The sequence below is a fragment of the Elephantulus edwardii genome, unplaced genomic scaffold, assembly GCF_000299155.1.
Source record: "Elephantulus edwardii isolate Elephantulus edwardi_28Jun2011 unplaced genomic scaffold, EleEdw1.0 scaffold00075, whole genome shotgun sequence".
Classification (NCBI taxonomy): domain Eukaryota; kingdom Metazoa; phylum Chordata; class Mammalia; order Macroscelidea; family Macroscelididae; genus Elephantulus; species Elephantulus edwardii.
The window spans coordinates 13,598,693-13,620,764 of NW_006399825.1; the positions used below are offsets into that span (position 1 = coordinate 13,598,693).

Here is a 22,072-nt window from a genome sequence, read left to right on the forward strand (position 1 = left end):
CACACAATGGAATACTATGCTGCATTGAAAAACAAGGAACTCATGAAATATTATTTAAAATGGGTGACCCTGGAGGACATTATGCTGAGTGAAATATCTTAGTTACATTTTTAAGTTCTGTTTTCCAGAGTACAATGAAAATGTCTCAGCTTTGTTCTTTCTTCACAGGTGTGTAGTAATGAAGCCACCTGCATCTGTGATTTTACCTGGGCAGGAACAGACTGCAGTATCCGGGATCCAGTTAGGAACCTTCACCCCCCCAAGGATGAAGGACCCAAGGGTTTGTGTGATTTCAGTTCTAATTCATTGCATCCTGGATTCATCAACACTGTTTCTCTGACACCAGTATAATTTAGTGGTTTGGAAAGGAGACACTTAAGAATATATCTTTTTGTCATAAAAATGTATAAGTCATATTATTGCAGAATTAGGGTTCTCTGTATATATAGCGTATTATAAAGGAAAAGTGTGTTTGAATTTCCTTTCTTTAGTAGTTAGATTAGGAAGAAATAAGTATATTAATTTATTTCTTTCTCAACTTCCTTTCTTGCCTTTAAACCTCATTACATTTCCTTGATCACAAATGGGGTTTTTTTGGTGTGTGTGTGTGTGTGTGTGTGTATGTGTTTTTCTTTTTTTTTTTTTTAGTTTTTTTAAACCATGCCAGTTTCCTAATATATATTCTGACCGTTCCACAATACTTGAATATCTTCAGAAAGAAGTTAGCACCTTCCTGCTCTTTAAAAAACACTCCCTCAATGAGGAGAAAGAAGTTGAAATTCCTCACAAAATTTTAATTCATTGACCAAAACATGAAAGGTGTGGACCTCTGTTTACTCAGTTTTTAGGAGAGACAAAATTTTCTAATTACAAGCGTCCTCCATGGCTGTCTGGAACCATCCTCTCAATGTGCACATGAGAAGTACCAGGTACTGATTTCAGGTTTACTTTAGTTACCCAGCTAATAAGAGACAGGGCTGGGACCAAGCTTCAAGTGCTTGATCTCAGGCTCGTGCTTTCTAACATTCCATTATGTTATCATGTGGTCTGTGTCATCATGATCTTGGTAATTATTCTCATTGTATTTTTCTCATCATCTTCCCTTCCTGTGACTCTCAGTCAGTTCTAGAAGAGTCATCAGTTGCAATAGGCTTACTGCAGCATCTATTTCTTTATTCCTGAGAAACCCACCTTAGTGATTAAGCCAGCATATTAGATGACTAATGGTATACAATAACACAACTGTGGGTTTCATGTTTGTTTGTGTGGTACTGTTAGTGATATCTTATAAATAAATGCCATGCTTTTCTCCTACAGGTAGAAAAATACTTGCAGAATTACAGTACCTTGATCTCCTTAGATTGAGATCAAAGTTCATTTTAAAAATCCTAAACTTCAGAATCGTCTGTATGGGAAAATCTGACTCCTGAAGTAAATGAAGTCCAATAGTCCTCAATCCCTGAAGGGCTATTTTGGGTTGATTTGGGTGAACTGCTTAGTGACTTTGGGTGTGTTAAAACACATTTCATGCATTTTCTTAATATGCTCACTCTACCAGAATTCTCTAAGAGTCATCATCACACCCGTACAGTCTATATCTGTCTTCCTTCTGTTTCTGAAAGGAAAACAATCCCTTTTCTACATTTAGTCACTCGTTATTTTAGAACACAAAATTCTTAGATCCACCTCCAGAATTTAGATGTAGAGAAGTTTTAGACTGTGACAAGAGGGAAAAAAAAAGAGGCTCATTCTTTCCAAATTTTCTCTCCTTAGCAAGTCTGTGATTCTTTTAAAGATCTAGTTGCTATTTTCTCAAGTGATATTTGAGACGTTATGGTGTGAATATGACAGAACAGAGGAAAGGGCCGAATTTGCCTAGACTCTTGCCTTTTTCTCTGAGTGGGCTGGGGAATTCTTAATTGCACGTTCTATTTATTGATGGGAAATAAAACAAAATGGGGGAAATGGAAGAGCGCTTAGGTGGCAGAGCCTGTGATGAAGTGGCACTGCTAAGCCCCAGGGCTCCTCTCTGGAGTCTGAATCCACCAGCAGCTGCCCGGAAGGAAGGTGAACAGTCCACTCCCATGCAGTTCACAGCCTCTGGAACCCACGGCAGGGTCCAGCAAGGGTCCTTCCAGCTTGATGGCACTGAGCTGAGTCTGCTCACCATTCCTTAACCTGCTCATCTCATGGAAACTTATTTGGAGGCTCAAAGCAAAAGATTCACCCTGGAGAAGAGGCCACCACCAATTTCTCTATGTTTTTGCTTTGCTCCCAAATAACTGTGCTCCACATCCAAATGCCAAGTCTCTGTGGCAGTTTGAATTCACCAGTGACTCCGTGGGAGATGAGCAGTCTCCTCCAATTTGAGTTACAGCCTTGGAAGCCCAATCAATAGAAGGTCAACTATGAGGAGATTCTGACTCAATGGCAATGAATCAGAGGGAGATTTTTTTTTTTTTTTCGTTTTATCCACTGTATTGTTGTTGTTGTTGTTAATGTGCTGTTGGGTCACCTGCAACTCATAGCGACCCTATAGCTTTTTTAAAGAACAATTCTTTAATCATTCAAGTAGGGGAGCTCTTGTGGCTTAGTGGCAAGAACCTGTGCTGCAATCCCAAAGGGCCAGGTTCAAGGACACCATGGGAGAAGGGTGGGCAGTCTCCTCCCATTCAATTAATGGCCTCTGAGAACATGTTGGAAGGTCACCTGTGGGTTGATTCTGACTTGATGGTACACAGCAACAACAACAACAATCATTCAAGTACTATGTGCTTGAGAAAACTTTGACAATACATAGAAGATTGCACAGAAAATAAAAATTACCCTTACTCTTGTATTTTTGCTTGCTTTATATTTTCTTTTTAAAATTGTCAGTGAAGACAGTTGAGTCCTGAGAGATACCCAATATTCTATAAAGTGCTAAAAATCCTGACAAATTTTAATAAGCTTGATTAAATCACAAGTAATACATTAATTAACATAAATGTCGATAAGGTAACATTTATACTATTAGATTTCTGGAAAATAATTTTTATGCAAATAAATAATGAAACTTTAAAAAAAAGCAAAAAAAACAACAACATACAAACCTAACCCAAAACATCAGATCAATTCTAACACATAGCAACCCCCCTTTGGATTTCTGAGGTTATAACTCTTACGGGGAGGAGACTGTTTCATCTTACTCTTGTGTAGTGACTGAAGGGTTTAAACTGTCGTCCTTTCTATTAGCAGCCTAGTACTAAAATTACTATGCTACCAGGGATCCTTAAGTAATAACTCTATTTATAATGGTTATATCATTTCAGCCTCTATTGAAATTCTATAATTTATTAGTCTATTAGTGAAACGAAAAGTAATAGAAACCAAAAGTCCTTGCTCCAAAGTATATTCCTTCCTTTTTTTGAATTTACATCTTACTTGCTAGTTCTGATTTGTATTTTTTCTTGCGGAGCCCCTCTATACATTGTAGGTACTACGTAGAAGTAGCTACAGTAATTTGATCTGTTATTGAAACAAGTGAAGATCTTTTTCCTGTATAGATACACTGTAAAGTTTTTGAAGAATATTTTTAATTTCTTTTCAGTATGCTTCTTTGTTAGGGAAAGAAATTCAAGAAGCACACTGAAAATATAGCCTTTTTATCATAATTATATGAACATAAAACATAAATTGTGCCTCATTGCAGTATGTTTGAACAAGATAATGTTGCTAAAAATGAAGAGAAACCCAATGATTCTACATCCCATGATTTGAAAATATCAAAAGTTAACCCATGCGTTTTAGATAGGTTCATCATTTTGATCATGAGTTCCTGGAACAATCAGAGTTGGCTTTTCATCTGGTCAGGACCAAAGGCAGGTACATTAAAGCATTGCCACTTAGGCCACTCAGTTGTTGCTCAAATTATCCACGGTGGTCCCAGTTTAAAGCATGCTTGAGCATTCACTCCAGCTCTTCGGACCCCATTCACAGGAAGGGGAAAAGTAAGCTCTTCTAGCATAAGTCTATCAGAGGTAATGAGATGGCACAGGATAAAGTCAGGATTCAGATCTATTGTTCATAGAGTGGCTATTAGTCATGGTCAACTCTGTGGTACCTAACCACAACAATATAGCATAAACCATTTGCCAAAGGTTATGTTTTTGTTTTTAAATTCTTACAATGCTTCTTTCATTTTCCCCTAAACTCTCATGTATTTCACATCCCCAAACTCTTCCCATGTCTCACAATTATCTTATGAACTCATGGAATTGAATTGCTCTGCTTTCCTCTACAAAGGTAAAATATATTTGAGCAGTGTTTAAGAGACCAGCTTGCTCTAGGAAAGATTAAGGATGCTTAATTTTTCTCAGCATCAGGCATAGAGAGCTCTGGTGGCCTATTCCTTGTTGTCGTTGTTGCTAAGTACCATCCCGCTGGAACCAGCACCTAGTTCACTGAGCAGGTTTTTGGAGGAAGTCAGTCACCCATGAGGCGATTGCTCATCTTTCCCCATTGAACAACCTGTGAATTAGAACTGAGCTCCTTTGGTTGGGCAGAGCAACTCCTTACCACTAAACCACCAGAACCCCTTAATCCTTGGAGAGTTAAATAGTCTTTATGAATACTTGCATCCTTTTAGACATTTGCCTCAGTATATAAAATGAATTTTATTTTCTTCCATTTCAGAGAAAAGAAGGCAGTGATATAGTTGTATGTCTTATACATTGAAATATTAAAATAGCTAAATATATTAAATCAATATTACATCCTCGGCTATAAAGAATTTATTTAGCATTAACTTCAAATTTGAACTGTTAGATAAATGCCTACAGAAACAACTTTGGTCTAGAGAATACAAAGGGTAGTTCTGGAGCTTGTCTTTGAAGTCTTACGGGACGCAAGAGTTTAGACTGTTGGCACATTAGAATCACATGAGTGAAATAATTCACCAAAATATTTTATCTTCTTGTTTCAGAAGCTCCTTTAAAGTAATGGGGAGGAACCCTACTTAGTTTCAAAAGAATACTTGCAAAACATCTAAAGTATGTGCAGAAAAACTCTACATGTAAAATAGAAAACTATGCAAAGGGAGAAAGTTACTGCCTTTTCATAATGTTACATACTTGTGAAAAAGTCTACCTTTTATCATAGATCAACTAGAGAGCTAGGACAAAGATGAGTAATAATAATAATAATAATAACAACAGCAACAACAGCAAAGGCAGAAACAAACAAGAAAAACCTAAATGGAAATACACACAAGTTATAATGAAAGGTAAGTGGGGGCAAAAAAAGGAGCAAAGCTAAATTTCTAATATAAGGTGAATGTTTTCCATTAGGAGATCAAGGAGTTCCAACCCTTCAAGATGTATGTCATGGGTGCCCCGTGTATTTTCTGGAATGACAGCAAAAAAGATATTTTGGTAGACAGCTAAGAGAATAAATGAGTAAGCAAATGAATGTTATGTAATAAACAAATTGCTGTTGACGTACAGCTAGATCATAAGCCCCCCAGAGGCTGAAGGATATTATTTTTTCTAATGAGAGGGTAAATTCATTATAGCTTTGAGGCGCACCCAAGACCTTAGTTTTCAAGGATGTCCTTTGTCAAAAACACTCTACCCACATGTAAGCGACTCAGTTAATCTAAATCAGTTTGAGGATGGGTTGAGTCACAGCCTTCTTGAAGAGATGGCACCCTTGAACATCTTTGAGTATAAAGGCAAACAATCAAAAGGATCTTCACATATATTGTCAGTACACAGGGCTGAAAGTGATAGGAAGGAGGGAGGCAAAGGAGCAGAGAAAATACATTTTCAACGCACTTCCTTTCTTGTATTCTGCGTTGATCCTAAGAGTACTTCTCACTGAAAGTTTGGAGCTAATTACTCTTGCTCAAAGCAGAGTGCACACTTTATCGTGAATAAATATTTGAATCATCTGCAGAAATATCTTGTTCTTCCGGATGAGTTTCTAAAACCTATATGATGGACTGCCTAATTCTTAAGTCTTTATTGAGAGATTCCAGCAAAGTTGTTGTTGTTGCTAGTTGCTGTCGAGTTGACTACAACTCAGAGATCCTCTAAACAACAGATTTGTACCTAGCCCTACCCTGCATCAATAGCAAATTCAAAAGCCTTTTCAAATTCTTATTTTTGCTACTAGTTTTTAGTTGTTAGGATTTTTTAAAAAATTATCACATATGTACTTAGCATCACCTATGGCTTTTGGGGGATTTTGTTTTTCCTAAAATGTAGCATTGTTGTTGTTCAGTACCTTAGAGTCAGAACTGACCTGTAGCTGAACCTTCAGCAGGTTTTCAGAGGTGGTTAATCACATGGGTGGAGATTGCCCCTCTTTCTGAAAAATTTAGCATACATGGTTTATGTAAAAATTGAAGAGATGGTAACATTATCCCATATTTTGACCCTTCAAACCAATTCCTTAAAATGTAAGCAAAAAGGGAAAAAAAGCTAATTTAATCTTCTGAAACAATTTTTTAAGATCTTAAATGAGACTTTATATTGGAAATATCTTTCCATCCCAGGATTTACCCCCACAACTTAAAACTCTGAGGCAAATTTTGGGGTTATTTTGAATTTAATGAGCTGTGATGTTTTATGAACGTGACCACTGTCTTTTGTTTAAGTCTTTTTCCAGTGCTCTCTGTAGACTTTCTCTGTTTTCTGTTGTGTTGTAATCTTTTTATTCCCTAGAGAACAATTCAGGTTGTACCTAGTTAGGAGTAAAATTAGAATCAGTAACTCATCTTTACCTCTTGAAAAACTGAAGGAATTGATAGTGACACAACAGAATTAGTGATCCAAGGTTCCTTCTCTTTCTTTGGAAGAATATTTAGATTAAAAGGTCAGTGAACATAGCGTTAACCCTTAAAAACTGTGCTTTGTTGTCATGGCTGGGTTTTGTTTCATTATCTCATTTCAGTGTATGTGAAATGCAGGCTTGTTGAAGCCCATGTCTAGTTTTATCAGTAAAGGGAGTTGAAGCAATACTATGCTTTTCAAAGAAATGTAAGTTTAAAGTGCTTACCTGTGCATATGTGTGCGTGTGCGCACCTGCGTGCGCGCACACACACACACACAAGCCAAATCAGCGCACTGCCAGAGTCAATTCCTTGGGTTTCCAAGTTTATATGTTTTAACAGGAGAAGACTACAGATCCTTCTTTCTGGTTAACAGTGAAATATACTCTGGATTATATCATAAGAACTCCTTACACACACACATACTGCCCCCCCCCCAAATTTAAAAAATAACCACTGCTGTTCATTTACTCTGACTCAGGGTCACTCCACAGGACACAGCAGAACTGCCGTATTGAGCTTCCAAGGCTGCAATCTTCTAGAAGCACTCAGACACGTTTTTTTCCCCTTCTCCTCCTGTGCAGCTGGTGGATTCAAACTTCTAACCTGTGCAACCAGATGTCTCCTACTTGGTGGCATGAAATCAAGAATACAACTTCTCAGAGACCTTAACTTTCTCTCTGTGCTTATTTTTTTTTTCTCTCCCTGTGCTTGTTTTACACAGCAAAGAATATAACAACCTGTGACAGAAGTTCAAACATTACATTTACTGGAAGTACACTTTTCCCCCAATAACCTGACAGGAAAAATGGGATTTAATTTTTTAAAAAATTTCTTTAAGTACATAAGACTTTCACATAAGTGTGAATTTTATGTTCAAAACTTTTGAAACACCTGCCTTCTTATGCATGTTTTATAGTTTGAAAATGTTATAATAAGTATACAAATAGCTTATTATTTTCATCACTAAAATAGAGATGTGCTATCAGGCATTAAAGTATATTTTCTGTTTACTTCACCCTTTGCAGAAACTACAGCTCACGTGGCTTTATTTGTGTGTCTAATAAAATGTTTTGTTTTTAAGTAGGGTTTGTGGACTGTGAAAGGTAAATTCAGCATTATCCTCAAATATATTTGCTATGTACAACAATAGTGAATATTATTTCAAATCTCAAAGATTCCCGTATTTAACTGACTGTCAGAGAATTTCCTGCACAGAGTAAACTTTGTGTTTGTGAAATCCGTGTGTAATTCCTGTGTTAAAGACATCTCCGTTTTCCCTCCACACAGTGAACATGACCACAGGCAGGCTAATAGGTGCTGTGGCGGGCACCATTCTGGCCCTGGGGGTGATTTTTGGAGGCACAGGGTGGGGAATAGAGTAAGCATCTCTGTGAGTCCCCGAGTGTTTCTGGTGTCTGGTGCGTGAGGTGGCCTTTGGTGTCTGACCCCTTTGTGTCTTGTCTCATTGACTGTGCTTCCTGTGATCGTTCAACTTGTGGTGTGACCCCGATGTGTTTGTGTCTTGTGACTTCCTTGTGCAGTGTAGAACCTTCTCCTGTCTGGAACAATGTGGGGCATAAAATAATGTCGGGGTGCTAATGAGAGCTTTCTGATAGAGGTAGTGGTTCAAAAATTTCCATTGTCCTCCATTTACAACCTTAATTTTAAAAAGCAATACTTTTTTTAACTACCTACTAGCAAAAATGCTTTACTGGAACGTTGTTAGGGATGCCTGTAGTGAATTTACTCTTCCCCCAGTCAAGTAGATTCACAAATGGAAGCAGAAGTAATCAACAGTTAAAAGACGATTTAAAGATGCTCTAAATGGCAGTCACCAGTGTTTGCAGTTGAGAGTCATAGAGGAAGCTTCCATCTAATCAGAATAAGAAATGAGAAAAAGCATGTTAAGGATGCTACCCTCATTTTGTCCTATAGAATCAATTTGTAATTCAAGTGTGAGGTTGGAATAAATATTTGAAAGCTAGCACAATTAAGAATAGAAGGCCTGAGGGAGCTCTGGTGGCCTAGTGGCAAGAAGCTGCACTGCAATACCAGAGGCACACGGTTTGAATCCACCAGATGCTGTGCTGGAGAAGGATAGACAATCTTTTCCTGTACCATTCAGATCCGATTGTATGGTATACAAATAAAAAATAATAAAATAAAATTTTATTAAAAAAGAATAGAAGGCCTATATAGAATTAAGTGAATGTTTGGGAATTATTTGTTGGATTTGTCTTGAAAGCAGCCAAGGTGTTCGTAAATATTTCCCTCCACATTCCCATTGCTCTGTCACAGAGAGCCAGCTCTCCAGGAACCTTCATTTAGGTGGCTCTGTACTTAATCCCCACCCTCAGAGTGGCTGTCAGTTCTCTGTGGGATATTGTGTTTATGAGATTGCAAATTTGTAGAGCAGAAGATCACTGTGGTAATTTTTAAAAATATAATTTTCAAGCATTCACAAATGACAAAAATAATACTCATGTACTATCTTCTCTATTCACGGTGTTGGTGGTAATTCCTCAAAGTCATCCAGGAGTGAATTAGCGGCATCTTAAAGAATCACCAGGTCCCCTCTACACAGTCAGGCCAAATCATGGGCATGTTGATCATTTCACACATGTTCCTCCTTAGGCTCATTGATTTGGACACATAGATCCCTTTCTTACACAGTAGTGCTGGGAAAACCAGCACCAAGATAGTTTCAAAGGCAAGAACTGCAGACTGCATGAAACTTCTCTCCCCAGTGCTGAAAGACCTTGACCAGACTTGAATCTACTCACTCACATGCCATTGGTATGAACTGCGAAGCTAATTTAGCCCAGGTGAAGTTACAAGTACCATGTTTTTGTCTATTTGTTAGAATATAAGACATGTAACAAAAGTAATATAGTTTGAGAAAACAAGACATTTTCCCTGTAGATTTTTACATTGGGTCTTTTGACTGGATTAGTTGCAGTAGAAACATCTTTTCCAGAGGAATTTCAGGATTCAAGTAGGTGAAATTCCTTGCTAAAGGATAGTTTTCTACTAGTCAACACAAATCAGTTTCTTAGATATTAACCATTAACCATGGTTTCCTGACATTGATTGAAAGGATGCATTTTTTTTGTTGTTGTTGTTTTTTAATTTTCAGATATATTTAGCATTAAAACTTAACAGGATTCTGTATGGTCTAGTATGATGTCAGTCTGGAGCCTAAGGTGCGCCTAACACAGGCCCTAGTTTTCACAATTGCTTGCTAGGCATAAGAGAGCTGTACAATGACTAGGGATGACAGAAAAAGAATTGATGCTTTTGAGCTGTAGTGCTGCAGAAGAGTATTGAATATACCATGGACCGCTAGGAGATGAACAAACAGGTTCATCCTAGAGAGGGTGAAGCCAGCCTGCTCCTTGGAGGCACAAATTCCGAGGCAGTGACCAACTGAAAACCAGAAGGCATTTTAATAATCTTCCCTTAATTCTTAGAGATAGGTAAAATCAAGAAGTCTTTGTTTTAAATTATAGTCCTTGTTATCAGCATCTGTTTTCATCCATTCTTTCCAATGTTGTTGGTATCTGTGGTCATTTCTGGTTTTAACAGGTAAGTCCATACCGTGTATACTTTTTTTCCTAAAGACAGATGTGCTTTTTTCCCGTTTGTTTTGACTTCTATATTATTTTTATCTATTTTTAATTTTTTGCCGTATTTGCTAAAATTATTCAAGATGAAATGAACATAATAGAACATATATTTTTTAAAACACCTTTCTAGTTTATCTCAGTATAATGGATGTTGCTCTAATTAGAGATTCCACGAGCTGAGACTGTTTTGTTTTCACTTTTACCCCTTAGTCAAGAGTCATCCTGAATCACACATTGTCTATAATGAATTATTAATTTATTCTAACCTCCATTCAAGTTTTCTTTTAGTTATTAGTATAAATCATGACTAAAGCATAGAGTACATAATAGTACAATAAAATTTTGGGGTTTTGTTTACAATAAAATGTTTGTTTAACAGTCTGACTCCCTGTTAAAATACAGGAAACAAAAGCATTGAATGGAATAACTTTTCACTTGATCGGGGGTTAGCAAAGTTTTTCACTAAAAGGTCAGACTAGGACATATTTTTGTCTTTGCAAATTGGTGGTGTTTCTCTGAACCTCCTAACACTGCTGTGAAGCATGAGGAGACGTCAGATATAAATTAATGAGAACTATGTTCTAAGGAAACTTAGTTGCACAAACAGGTGGTGGGCCAGTGTTGAGCCCTTGGCATTAGTTTGCTTGGCTTCTGAGCTGAAGCATGTGTTCTATAGCTAAGCGAATCAGCACTCAGATCTTCCCATTATCTCTTACTGCCTTCTAGAAGCCTCCGTTTTTAAATGGCCATGGTCATCATAGTTCCTACCTCTTCTTAAAAGGATCAAATAGACTGTGTATGCCAAGTGCTTAGACCGGTACTTGACACACATGTCAAGGTCAGCGCTCAGTACCTAGTAGTTAATCTGTATGTTAGAGATGATAAGGATGACACAGGATAGGACATGGGTTAGACCTATTGTTAAAGGGTCACTATAAGTTGTTCATAACTAGACAGCACTTAACACCAACAACAGTCTACTCTTTGAGAGTGTTGGTGGTGCCAGACGGCAACCCAAAAGGCTGACACTTTGAACCTGCCCATCAGCTCAACAGGAGAGGGTTGATCTCTTTCCATAAAGAGTACAGCCAAGAAAGCGCAATGAGGCAGGTCTACTCTGTCACCTGGTATCATTATCCGTTGAGCTACCTAACAACAAACTGCTTTTAATTGTTCTCATTCTTCTTATGTTATTATTGATGTGTTTCTGAAGACTGCTGAGATTGGTGTCCTGTAGATCCTCAGGGGTGTCTCCAGAGCGAGCATGCCACAGGCCCCGGAGCCCAAAGAGGCAGACAAGCATCCACCTGAAGCTCCCACTGCAGTTTGCTTCAGCTGTCCTTCCACGCCCAAGAATACCGGGTGGTCTCTTTGTTAACAAACACAATATGTGCACAGTTTTAGAGCTACAGATACAGAAAGCGGCATCCATTTATGTACACAGTTGAGGGCATTGATGTGAACAGAAAAGAGAAATGAATGTGTGTACAAACTTGAGAGGATGTTAGAAGAACCAGCCAAGTTGCTCTTATGACTTCTGGGACATGTTGTTGTTGTTGTTATGTGCCATCGAGTCGCTTGCGACTCACAGTGACCCTATGTACAACAACCCTAAACTCTGCTCTGTCCTGTGCCAATTGCACTGTCTCTGACACTCCCATCCTGACTACCTGAGTCACCGAATCAATCCACCTCATAGAGGGCCTTCCCCTCTTGCGCTGTCCCTCCACCCTCCCAAGCATGATGTCCCTCTCCAAGGACCTGTCCCTGCTCACAGTATGTCCAAAGTATGTTAGATGGAGCCTCAGAATCCTTGCCTCCAAGGAGTAGCCTGGTTTAACCCTCTCCAGGATTAATCTGTTTGTTTTCCTAGCAGTCCATGGTAAATTCAGTACTCTTCTCCAGCACCACAGCTCAAAGGCGTCAATCCTCCTTCTATCCTCCCTAGTCATTGTCCAACTCTCTGGTGCATAACAAGTGATTGCAAAGACCATGGCCTGTATCAGACGCACCTTAGTCTCCAGAGAGACACCATTGCTCTTCAATACTTTGGAGCGGTCCCTAACAGCAGACTTTCCTATGGCAATGCGCCTGGGACATAGATGTATATATTTAGGGCTGAAAGTGGGTTATCTTTGCTGTTAGAGAACACTGAATCTGCATATGAGCGTCCTGAGGAAGATGAGCTTTAAAATAACTCATGTACTCAATTCACCGTTGCTTAGATTGAAAAAGTGCTGATGAGAGAGGCATGACTGTGGTAGACATCAGCATTTATTCAAACAACTAGCAGAAGCTCCACGTCGTATTTTTATGTTTTCTTTCTTGCTGGTTTTCTTGCCCCCTTCATTATTATTTTTTTATGCCTCGAAGCCTCAAATTTCTCTTTAGTAATAAATGGAAATTGGAACAACACTCCCAGTGGAACACGAAGAACCTGTGATCTATTTCCAAAAAAAACTACCCATATGAGACATAGGCTTCTCTTGGGTCTTGTGTTTGGTGTCTCACTTGATTGTTGAACTCTCTAAGAACTGTGAAAAAATATCCTCCAAGAGAAAGGGTTCCGGGTCAGATCTTTTCCTGAAGTCTAAATTTTCACTAACTCTTAGTGTCTAAGTGGTGGATTACAAAATTAGTATTCAGGTAACTTCATGTACTACTCAAAAGAGTCCTTGAGAAGACTATTTCTCCTTTTTTCCATGTCCATATTTGTTAGTCAGATTGAACAAATTTCTAATGCAGTCATGTTCTTTCCACACTTTTTATTTGTTTGATTTGGATACTGGCAACAGAAAAGAAAGATATGTAACAGCAGCAATTAGGGCATATTTGATTCAAATTCTTTGAAAATGGAATGGAACTTAATAATTAGTGGTACAGAAATTTTTATTTAAAGATATGTTTTCAAGTGATAGATACCCATAACTTATAAAATGCTGTTTAGCTAAACTAGTAAAGGCTGTTTAAGTGTTTATCGATTTCTATGCAGGGTACTTACTTCCTGAAACCCCTAACTGCCTTTGCCTTATGGTAACTAAATTGGTTGGCTCACATGACTTTCTTCCCACCATCCTTTGTCACAGGTCCTAGTGCCACCAATCTCATAATAGGCTCCATCGCTGGTGCCATCCTGGTAGCGGCTATTGTCCTTGGGGGCACAGGATGGGGATTTAAGTAAGCTATGCCGCATGTCTTCTTCTCAGTGGCTCTGGCACTTCTCTTTTCTGCTTACATAACCAAGTTTTGAGTTCCTGCTACAAGATGTGAGGTTTGGAAAGTCAAAATGCTAAAAAAGAAGTCTTTTCTCTTTGTTCAGAAATGGGTTGGAAAGAAGAGACATGAAGCCACAAATGCCACCTCCAGGCAGGTGGGAAACATGAAGGGTAGAAGGAATCCACATGTACTAGTTTAAGGAGAACCTCAGAGAAGCTCTTCCACAGAAGGCATTCCAGATTTCCAGAGCAAGGTTCTGCTCTCCATTTGTTTATAAACAGATAACTTTCCAACCTTGTGGTTGGAAATAAGTGTATATAAAGTACTGTTGTTGTCATGTGCCCTCACCTGCATCTAGTAGCAACCCTGTGAACTACACAGCTGAAAACCTGTCGTATCCTATGCCCCCTTCACCCTCTCTGAAACATTTGACACCATTGCAACAGTCACTGTGTCAGGCTATCTTGTCAAGGGCCTTGCTCTCTTATGCTGACCTTCCATTTTTCCAAGCATGACTTCCTTCTCCAAGGACTGGCCCCTCTTACCAACATGTCCAAAGTACGTGAGAGGAAGTTTTAACACCTTTGCTTCCAAGGAGCAAATAAGTGCATATAAAGTATTAATTGTTTGAAACATATATTCCACTGATAGACTCCATTTTTAAGATGTCACAAGCTATCTTTCTATTGACAACTATTTTTCAGCTAATGCCGTTATATATAGTTTTGTGATTGGAAAAAGTCATTATTTTTACAATACATTTTTTATAGATTTTTTTTTTTTCATTAACTCAATAGCTAACTGAATTGGTATTTGAAATCCCTGACTTAGTGATGCATTATTTTCCAACTCGCTGCAAATGTTCACATGACTGATAGGTCTGGCATATTTTCTTAATTGCCTTTTGGTTTGGATGACACATTGAACACTTAATTTCATTCCTTAAATAGGCAAATCAGGGAATCATAAATAGACCTTAATGATTATCACAGCATTTTCACCTGATTTATCCAATTTAGATGTTTCTACACTTCAGATTCATTGGATAATTGCTTTTTTACACTTTTTCATGCTGCGAGAACTTGATTATTATGATTTGTCGATAACACTTCCTGTGCCAAATATTCCCTTTGTTAAATTTCAACCATATGAATAGATGCAAATCTAGTAAAAAAATAACATTGTTACCTAAATTTAAAAGCCACCTTTCCCCCATGTACTTACACAACCGAATCATCATGTGACCTGAATTGCCTTAATTATGTTTATTCTTTTTTGTGATTGGAATCATGAATCTGCTATATCAAAACCAGCTACAATACTATTATAAGAAATTCCTTATGAAAAGCAAACATGCAATTTAAGTAATTGCAGCATTTCCTGCTAATTTTGTTTTCATATTAAGATCCAATGAGGAAGCCTATAGGGTTTTTTGTTTTGAGGTTTTTTTTAAAGGATTCAACTTGGAAATTTGTTCTCAAATGGTGCTTATTTTCCACAGGGGATATTTATAAACTTGTTTTGTGAAACACTGTTGCTACCAGTATGTTTTTTAAAGTACACATGAAAGATGCAACATACATTTAAATTCCTTAATGACATTAACCCAGTCTCCCAGAGTGTTCTTGCAACAAATCCAAGAGCACGTTGTTTGCACTGGTCTAATACAAGCACAGCCTCTCTTAGTGCCTCACTGCTTTGAAAAAGTCTCTGTACATTATGGTAGTTCCATCCTCTGCTTCCACTTTATCATATGCTCCTTGAACTTTCTCATAAACATGCCTCTAGAAGAAGAAATTTGGTTCTTACTAATGCTCGAGCCAACTTGACATTAGGAATCTTCCACCATAGAGACTCTTTCACCTTGTGCCTCTGCCATCCAAAATTTTCATTCTCATGTTTGACGCTAAGAGCACTTCTCTGTAGCAGGACCTCAAAACAGCGGCCTGGCCTAGCTCACAGCTTGAACTGCATGTTTCTCTGGGGAAAAAGCCGAAAAAGCCTCCATCACTGTGTATAGAAGTGAATTAGGCCTGATACAGATTAGTTCTGTGGGAGAGAAATGTCTGACCATCAAAATGGCAAAAAGAAAAGTGAGGGGACTGGTGCATCGTGACTTGTGAAACAGCCTTGTCGATGCTGTGTGGGGGTGGCTATGTAGGTACAGATACTACCGAACCAAGTCACAATTCCTTCTGTATCTCTGACCTTCATAATCACAGGAAGGTAAACAGTAGGTAGACATGCATGTAGTAGTGTGAAATATGTATTAACCTGCCCCAAAGCAAAGGGAAAAAAATTGAACATTTAATTTAGGAGATTGCATTTGGGGAAGCTACTTCTCTTATGTTGCCTACATGAGATCCTAAATTTCAGTTTATACTTAATAGTAGTTATGTGACTTTAGTGCATTTTCTATGACTACTTTGCAACAAAAGACTTTGGGTCTTGAAGGAGAATGAATAGGACTTCCTACTATTTTGATAATTTTGGTGATTAGTGTTGACATTTATGGTTTAGAAGTATAATTATTTGCTGATTGAGAACCTTTGAATTCTTCATTTAATTCCATCTTAATAAAGAATAGGGTTCTTTCTGAACGAGAATTTGGAAATAGTGTGTTAAAAAACACTTGCTCAAAACAGTGGTGTTGGAAATTCTCCTGAAAGCAGAGTTTTATAACTAAAAGAAAAATTTTCAGAGTAGTCTGAAGGAGGTCAAGGATTGAAATCTAAAAAGAATATTTTATTAAAGGGAAAGATAACATTTTCTGGTAAAGTCCTGACTGCTAATACCAGATTTCTCTAAGTGTCACACTGAGTAACTTAGATGCCATCTGTCACCTTGATGTTCAAATACAAATGAAGAGGATGGTGGTGCTCTAAGCTTTTATATTCTTTCGTTATTTATTACTTATATTTTTAAAACCATATTTTCTTCCAAATGGATAGTAAAAAAGCATATGTGAATGTGAGTATGAGTGTGTGTGTGTAAAGGGATTATCAAAGTCATTGTGAAAAGTAATTTGAAAGTAATATCATTTTAGACTACTTTTTCTCAGTAGTGTAGGAGAAGGACGGGCAATCTCCTCCCATGTGATTAATGGCCTCTGGAAACCAGCTGGACGGTCAGCTATGGGTCAGTTCTGACTCTGTGGTACACAACAATGACAACTTCTCACTAGTATAGTGGATTTTTAAATTTTGCTTCATGCAAACATGACTTCCACATATTAGTCTGTGGATTCCTGAAAAGATTAACATTATTAGGTGAATTATTTTCTCTGGTATACTTGGACATATTGAGAACGGGGGTGGCTACACCTGAGAACTTTCATTAAGTCCGAATGTATGAGGAGACTAAAGAGCCTTTTATTCTGTGGGTTCTTACGTCTTCCAGGTTTCAGACTTCTTTGAGAGATATTTGATTGGAAAAGGAGCCCCCCCCCCCCAGTTTGGCGGACTTTCTCCTGTACCTGCATTTTCTTCTGTATGCCCCACCGTACTTTTTTTTTTAAGAGATGATTAGTGAATTTAATGAAATATAAATTCATATTTCAGTATTGATTACATCTTAATGTCAAGAAAACAAATATTCTTACCACTGGACCAGTAAGCCTTCAATGTGGATTACACCTCACCCTACTTTTCTTTCCTGAACACAGACTGAACTGCTAAGCAGAAACTTGCACAGCTTGTCTTGTTTGGCTCATGGAAATCCTTGTTGCCTGTCCCATGTTGAATAATAATGCTGCTCTATTAGACTATGAGAGCTTCTATATCCTCTGAACATTGTAGGAGAAAATAACTAGGTGACAGATCTGTTTAGTGGTATCTTTCCTAAAGCTTAGGAAAGTGGGAAAGTATAACAGAAGAGACCAGAGAAAGTGTTACTGGGAAATATTGTCTAGGGAAGAGCAGGGAAAGAACTTGAAGGTGGTCGAGCATAATTTACTAACAAATTTAAGTCAGAAGCATTTGAGGGCAAATACTGAACGTCAGTATAAAATTTCAGAACGCTCTGGTGGCTTCGTGGTTAGGAGTTGTACTGCCAGCCCAAAGGCTCTTGGTTCAAACCACTAGCTGTTCCATGGGAGAGAGAAGGGCAGTTTCCTCCTGTGTGATTAACTGCCTCTGAAAATCTACTGGAGTGTCAGCTATGAGTCGTTTCCAACTCAGTGGTACATTACAGTAACAAGTGTAATGTTTCAGCTAGTGGGACCCCATCATGAGGCTCAACTATCCATCCTGCCACTGGGGGAATTAGTGATAGCTGTTTTCAGCCACTACCAGTAGCAGCCACTTATTAAAGCTGTTCATGACATTAAAGGTCATTTATAAGTCAGTGTAATTGTTATATGTGATTTCCTCTCTCTGGATAAGTTACTTCCTTGGGATACATTCAAACTGAGCTTGATTTTACGTCTAAAAAATTCTGTATCATTTGTGTGACATTTTGTCAAACATGCTAAAGAAAAACTGTATCCTCCCATAGAAGCACATGTTACCTAGTTCAACACAAGGAAAGGCAGCCAAACCATTTGATGTCAACTTGAATAAAATTTGAAAAGATTCTAACATTGTTAATTACATTTTGTCAAAATATTAAATCTTTTTAATTTGTTTTTTCTTCTTCTGGAATTGAATCACTTTTAGCTAGTCTATCCATCAGGAGATGCTCGCTAATTTGTATGCCATGGTCATTTTCCAGGGCAAAAGAAATGAGCCTAGCATGTGAATCTGTTTAGTTAGGTGCTTTCTCATTCATCTAAGCCAGTAGGGGCTAAGCAAGTTCAACACAACACTGTTGGGACTTCCTTGGAGGTGAGGGCTTCTGAATCTGGTCCATTTCTGTGGTTTTGTGTAGTGAGCATGTACAAAGATGAGAATGTGATTGTTATGTAGTTGTTGTGTGCCACCAAGTGGGAACCAACCGATATCTGACCCTCCAGAAGGTTTTCAGAGGCAGTAAATCACACAGGAGGAGATGGCCCCTCTCTCACAGAGCATCTGGTGAATTTGAGCCACATGCCTTTGGGATTGCAGTGCAGCTTCTTACCACTAGGCCACCAGAGCTCCGTAAGAACAATGATGATGGTTGAGAAATACAGTCATGTGAAAAAAAAATAAAAAGACTGAAGCTTTACAGCCTTGGGGTAGTTATTGTATGAGAGTTTTAATTTTGAATAGGTAGGTAGGTAGGTAGATAGCTAGATAGCTAGCTAGATAGCTAGCTAGCTAGATAGCTAGCTAGCTAGCTAGATAGATAGATAGATAGATAGATAGATAGATAGATATTGACAGATATTGATGGATAGATAGATACATACATAGATAGATACATAGATAGATAGATAATACTATAGGAGGAAGTACAGATTTCTCAGAAGTAATAAAAATGTTTCAATGGCAAGTTATGGATTACACTGAAATTGTATAGTGATTCAGAAATAGCTAACACGTTGATGAGAAAATGTGATAAGCATTCAGAGGAAACAAGGCAGAAGGATGACAACAAGTACCCACTCACAGTAATTCTATTTTCATGTAAAATAGAACCAAAAAAATTCTTTTCACATGGAAAAATCAGGTCAGGCAGTCCTCAACATATAGTGCCTGAGAGGGGGGTGGGGTTTTGCCAGTTACGGACAAAGGACTTCCCCAGCTCTAACAGTCACATGAGTGCCCTGAGCTGCCTTCGTCACTGGGCTCTGCCTCCTTTATTACAGCATGCCTCCCGCCTGCAACCTCAATGAAGGAAAAATGTTCCTGGAATCTCCTTTGTTGTTCAGTCCGTTTTCACACAGAAATACTTGGTTCTGCAGCATGACTCAGCCTGCTAGGCTGACCTGGGAACCTAGTCACCCTGCAGAACATTGTTTCTAGAAAAAACTCAAGCTTAGCGTCAAAAACCAAATTTTTAAAAAGGACCGAAGATTTTGAGAGCTTGCAGTTGCCCGCACATGAGGCTAGAATGGAGGTTTTTTTATGAATGAGCAGGATTATCATCAGTAGCCTTGATGGGGCTCTTAATCGGATACTCCTTAAATTTGAATAGAGGAACTCAGAGGCAGGCAGTCTACACTAACAGCTTCTTGGTTTGTTCACTTCACCCTGATGGCATATATTTTCATTAACTCAGCAGCCATTTACTTCCATTTCTTGAGTTTCAACATTATAGGAGATCCTCTCTTTTGCTTTTCATCTGTTTACTAGACATTATCAACAATGCCTACCCTCCAAAGAGGGTGAGTTGAAAGAATAAAACAAAGGAAGTTATGTTTGCAGCACTGAAAGTCGTACCAATGAATTACATGCTTATGCCATTAATGGACTGTTAAAATGATTTTTTTTTAAGGAGAGGTATTTAAAGTCTTTTCAAACTTGATATTTCAAAAGAGGGGTTAAAATGGTCATCTTGGGCAAAGTAAGGGCTGCAGTATCGTGCTTCGAGATGATTTTCTTTTTTAATTACCTGAGGTTGACGAGGAATCTGTTCTAATCTTTCCATGCTTAAGGGCTATAATGGTACGGAACAGGCCCAAGCAAGCGGGCAGGGCAGTGAGGGCTCTTGGGGACTCCTGCATCTCCAGTGTTGCATGATGCCTCCATGGCAGCAGCGTTGCACACGTGCAGTGTGCAGACTATATGCATGAGCCCTTGCTTGATGCCCCACATGAAGCCAGACCATGGGGAGGTTGCAACCAACTTCCGTTGTTGCTTTGTAGTGTCTTGCTGGTTCCCATTCTTATCTCTCTCCAGACTTAGGAGCCACTTTTTAGGAGACTGGACATTGTGAGCAAGGCATTTTTACTTGCTTATTTTCAACTAAGCTGAACTGCTGCATTGGCTTAACTAACCCACGCGTGTGTCCATTCTCCTTGGAGTGTAATTGTGCACTGTGTTTTCTAACTTTCTAGATATGGAAAATGCTTGACTCCATAGTGGGGTAAGAGCTCATACACCAAGGCGGCAAGCTAATGTACAGTAGAGTCAACTGAGAAACAACTCCCAAGTCTTGGAGGGCTCATGAGCCTTAGAATTTTTGTTGGGTCCTCCTAATAGCCCCCTCAGTGGATGAGTTCACCCTTTTAATAATTTTCATCTGCTTAATTATCAATGCCATTTACTTTAGAACTAAGTGGCATTTGTCCCCTGTAGTTTCTTGGGATATAAAATTAACAACTCGGAACTTCTTTGACCTTTACAATTGGGCATACTTCAGGGAGTATGTTGCAAAGACATTAGGAAGTGTCAGCTAGGCTGTGTTTCAGTTTCAAGTTCTGTTAGGCAGCCTGCCTGTGTATGGGTTGATTGCTTTACTCTGGAACTAGCATTATTGTTATCCTCACCCTTCTCTTACCACGATCTGATTAATATTGTGGTTTTTCTCCCCCTCTGCTTGCATCTTCTTTAACGCACTCGGAAGAAATGTCAAGAAGAGGAGGTTTGATCCGAGCCAGCAAGGCCCTATCTGAGTCAGCTGCACTGGAAGGCCTTTACCTTGTGCTGTTGGATTCTGGGTATGACGTACTTACATCAACGTTGCCAGAACTCTTAAGTCAATAAGCAACAATATTGAGTGGTGATGGCTACAGAACTAAGGTTGGGGAGACAGAGATGGGTCAAAGAAAACTTTTTGGAGAGAATTTCAAAGAACTCTTCCCATCACTTGTCAATTAAAGGGGGAACAAAAGACCAAGACTCTTAAAACAGTTGTTTCAGAATCTTTTTTTTGTAATTAAAGGAGGAAAGGAAAACAACAATAAAAATTAAGTGCAATAAAAGAACCATTAAAAAAATAGAAAATTATTTCCCCCCCTCAGCCTGCTGGCACTTAATAATCTTCTAAATGATTTGGCATGATTTTTCCCCCCTACCAATGACAAAACTCCAGTGGCATGAAGATCTAATTTTCGAAAGGGTAAAAACTGCATGGCCTATATACAACAACAAGCTAGCAAGTCAATCCTCAGCAAAACCTGCAACTGAATTCCTAAGGTGAAGATGATAGATGGACACACACAGAGCTGGCCTGGGCCTCTTCACATGAATTCCTGCCTGACCCCCACCTAGAACAGGCCATGTGCAGCTCCACGGCCCTGCTCTGGACTCACTTACCCATCATTCTTTCTCCTGGACCTGGCATCCTTTGGAAATGGGATCTGGAATTGGAACAGTGATGCCCTTGTATAGATGTTTTATATATGTAAATATGGAAATAAGAGATTTTGACACATCATTTTTCACTTGTCCGTATTGATATTTTTTTTTTCTTGTAAAGGATCTCTGTACATTTTAGTTGATCATTTGCTCCTTGTTTTGTATTTCTTTTCTCTATATTTTCTGTTCTTTGTCTCTGTCCTTCTCTCTTGTAACCTGCTGTACAGTGGTTGGTGGGCTTGCTTAAAAAGACA

General features: G+C 38.6%; 1 protein-coding gene across 1 annotated transcript in view; it reads left to right on the forward strand.

The window, feature by feature from the left end:
- Positions 1 to 21,651, forward strand: part of ADAM23 (ADAM metallopeptidase domain 23) — a 225,903-nt gene extending 204,252 nt beyond the window's left edge. Inside the window, exons 24-26 of the mRNA XM_006889120.1 lie at positions 169 to 280; positions 13,527 to 13,617; positions 21,085 to 21,651. Of these exons, the coding sequence (XP_006889182.1) occupies positions 169 to 280; positions 13,527 to 13,617; positions 21,085 to 21,133 (252 nt within the window). The 3' untranslated portion in view covers positions 21,134 to 21,651. The remainder of the gene's footprint in view (positions 1 to 168; positions 281 to 13,526; positions 13,618 to 21,084) is intronic.
- The last annotated feature ends 421 nt before the right edge of the window (positions 21,652 to 22,072 follow it).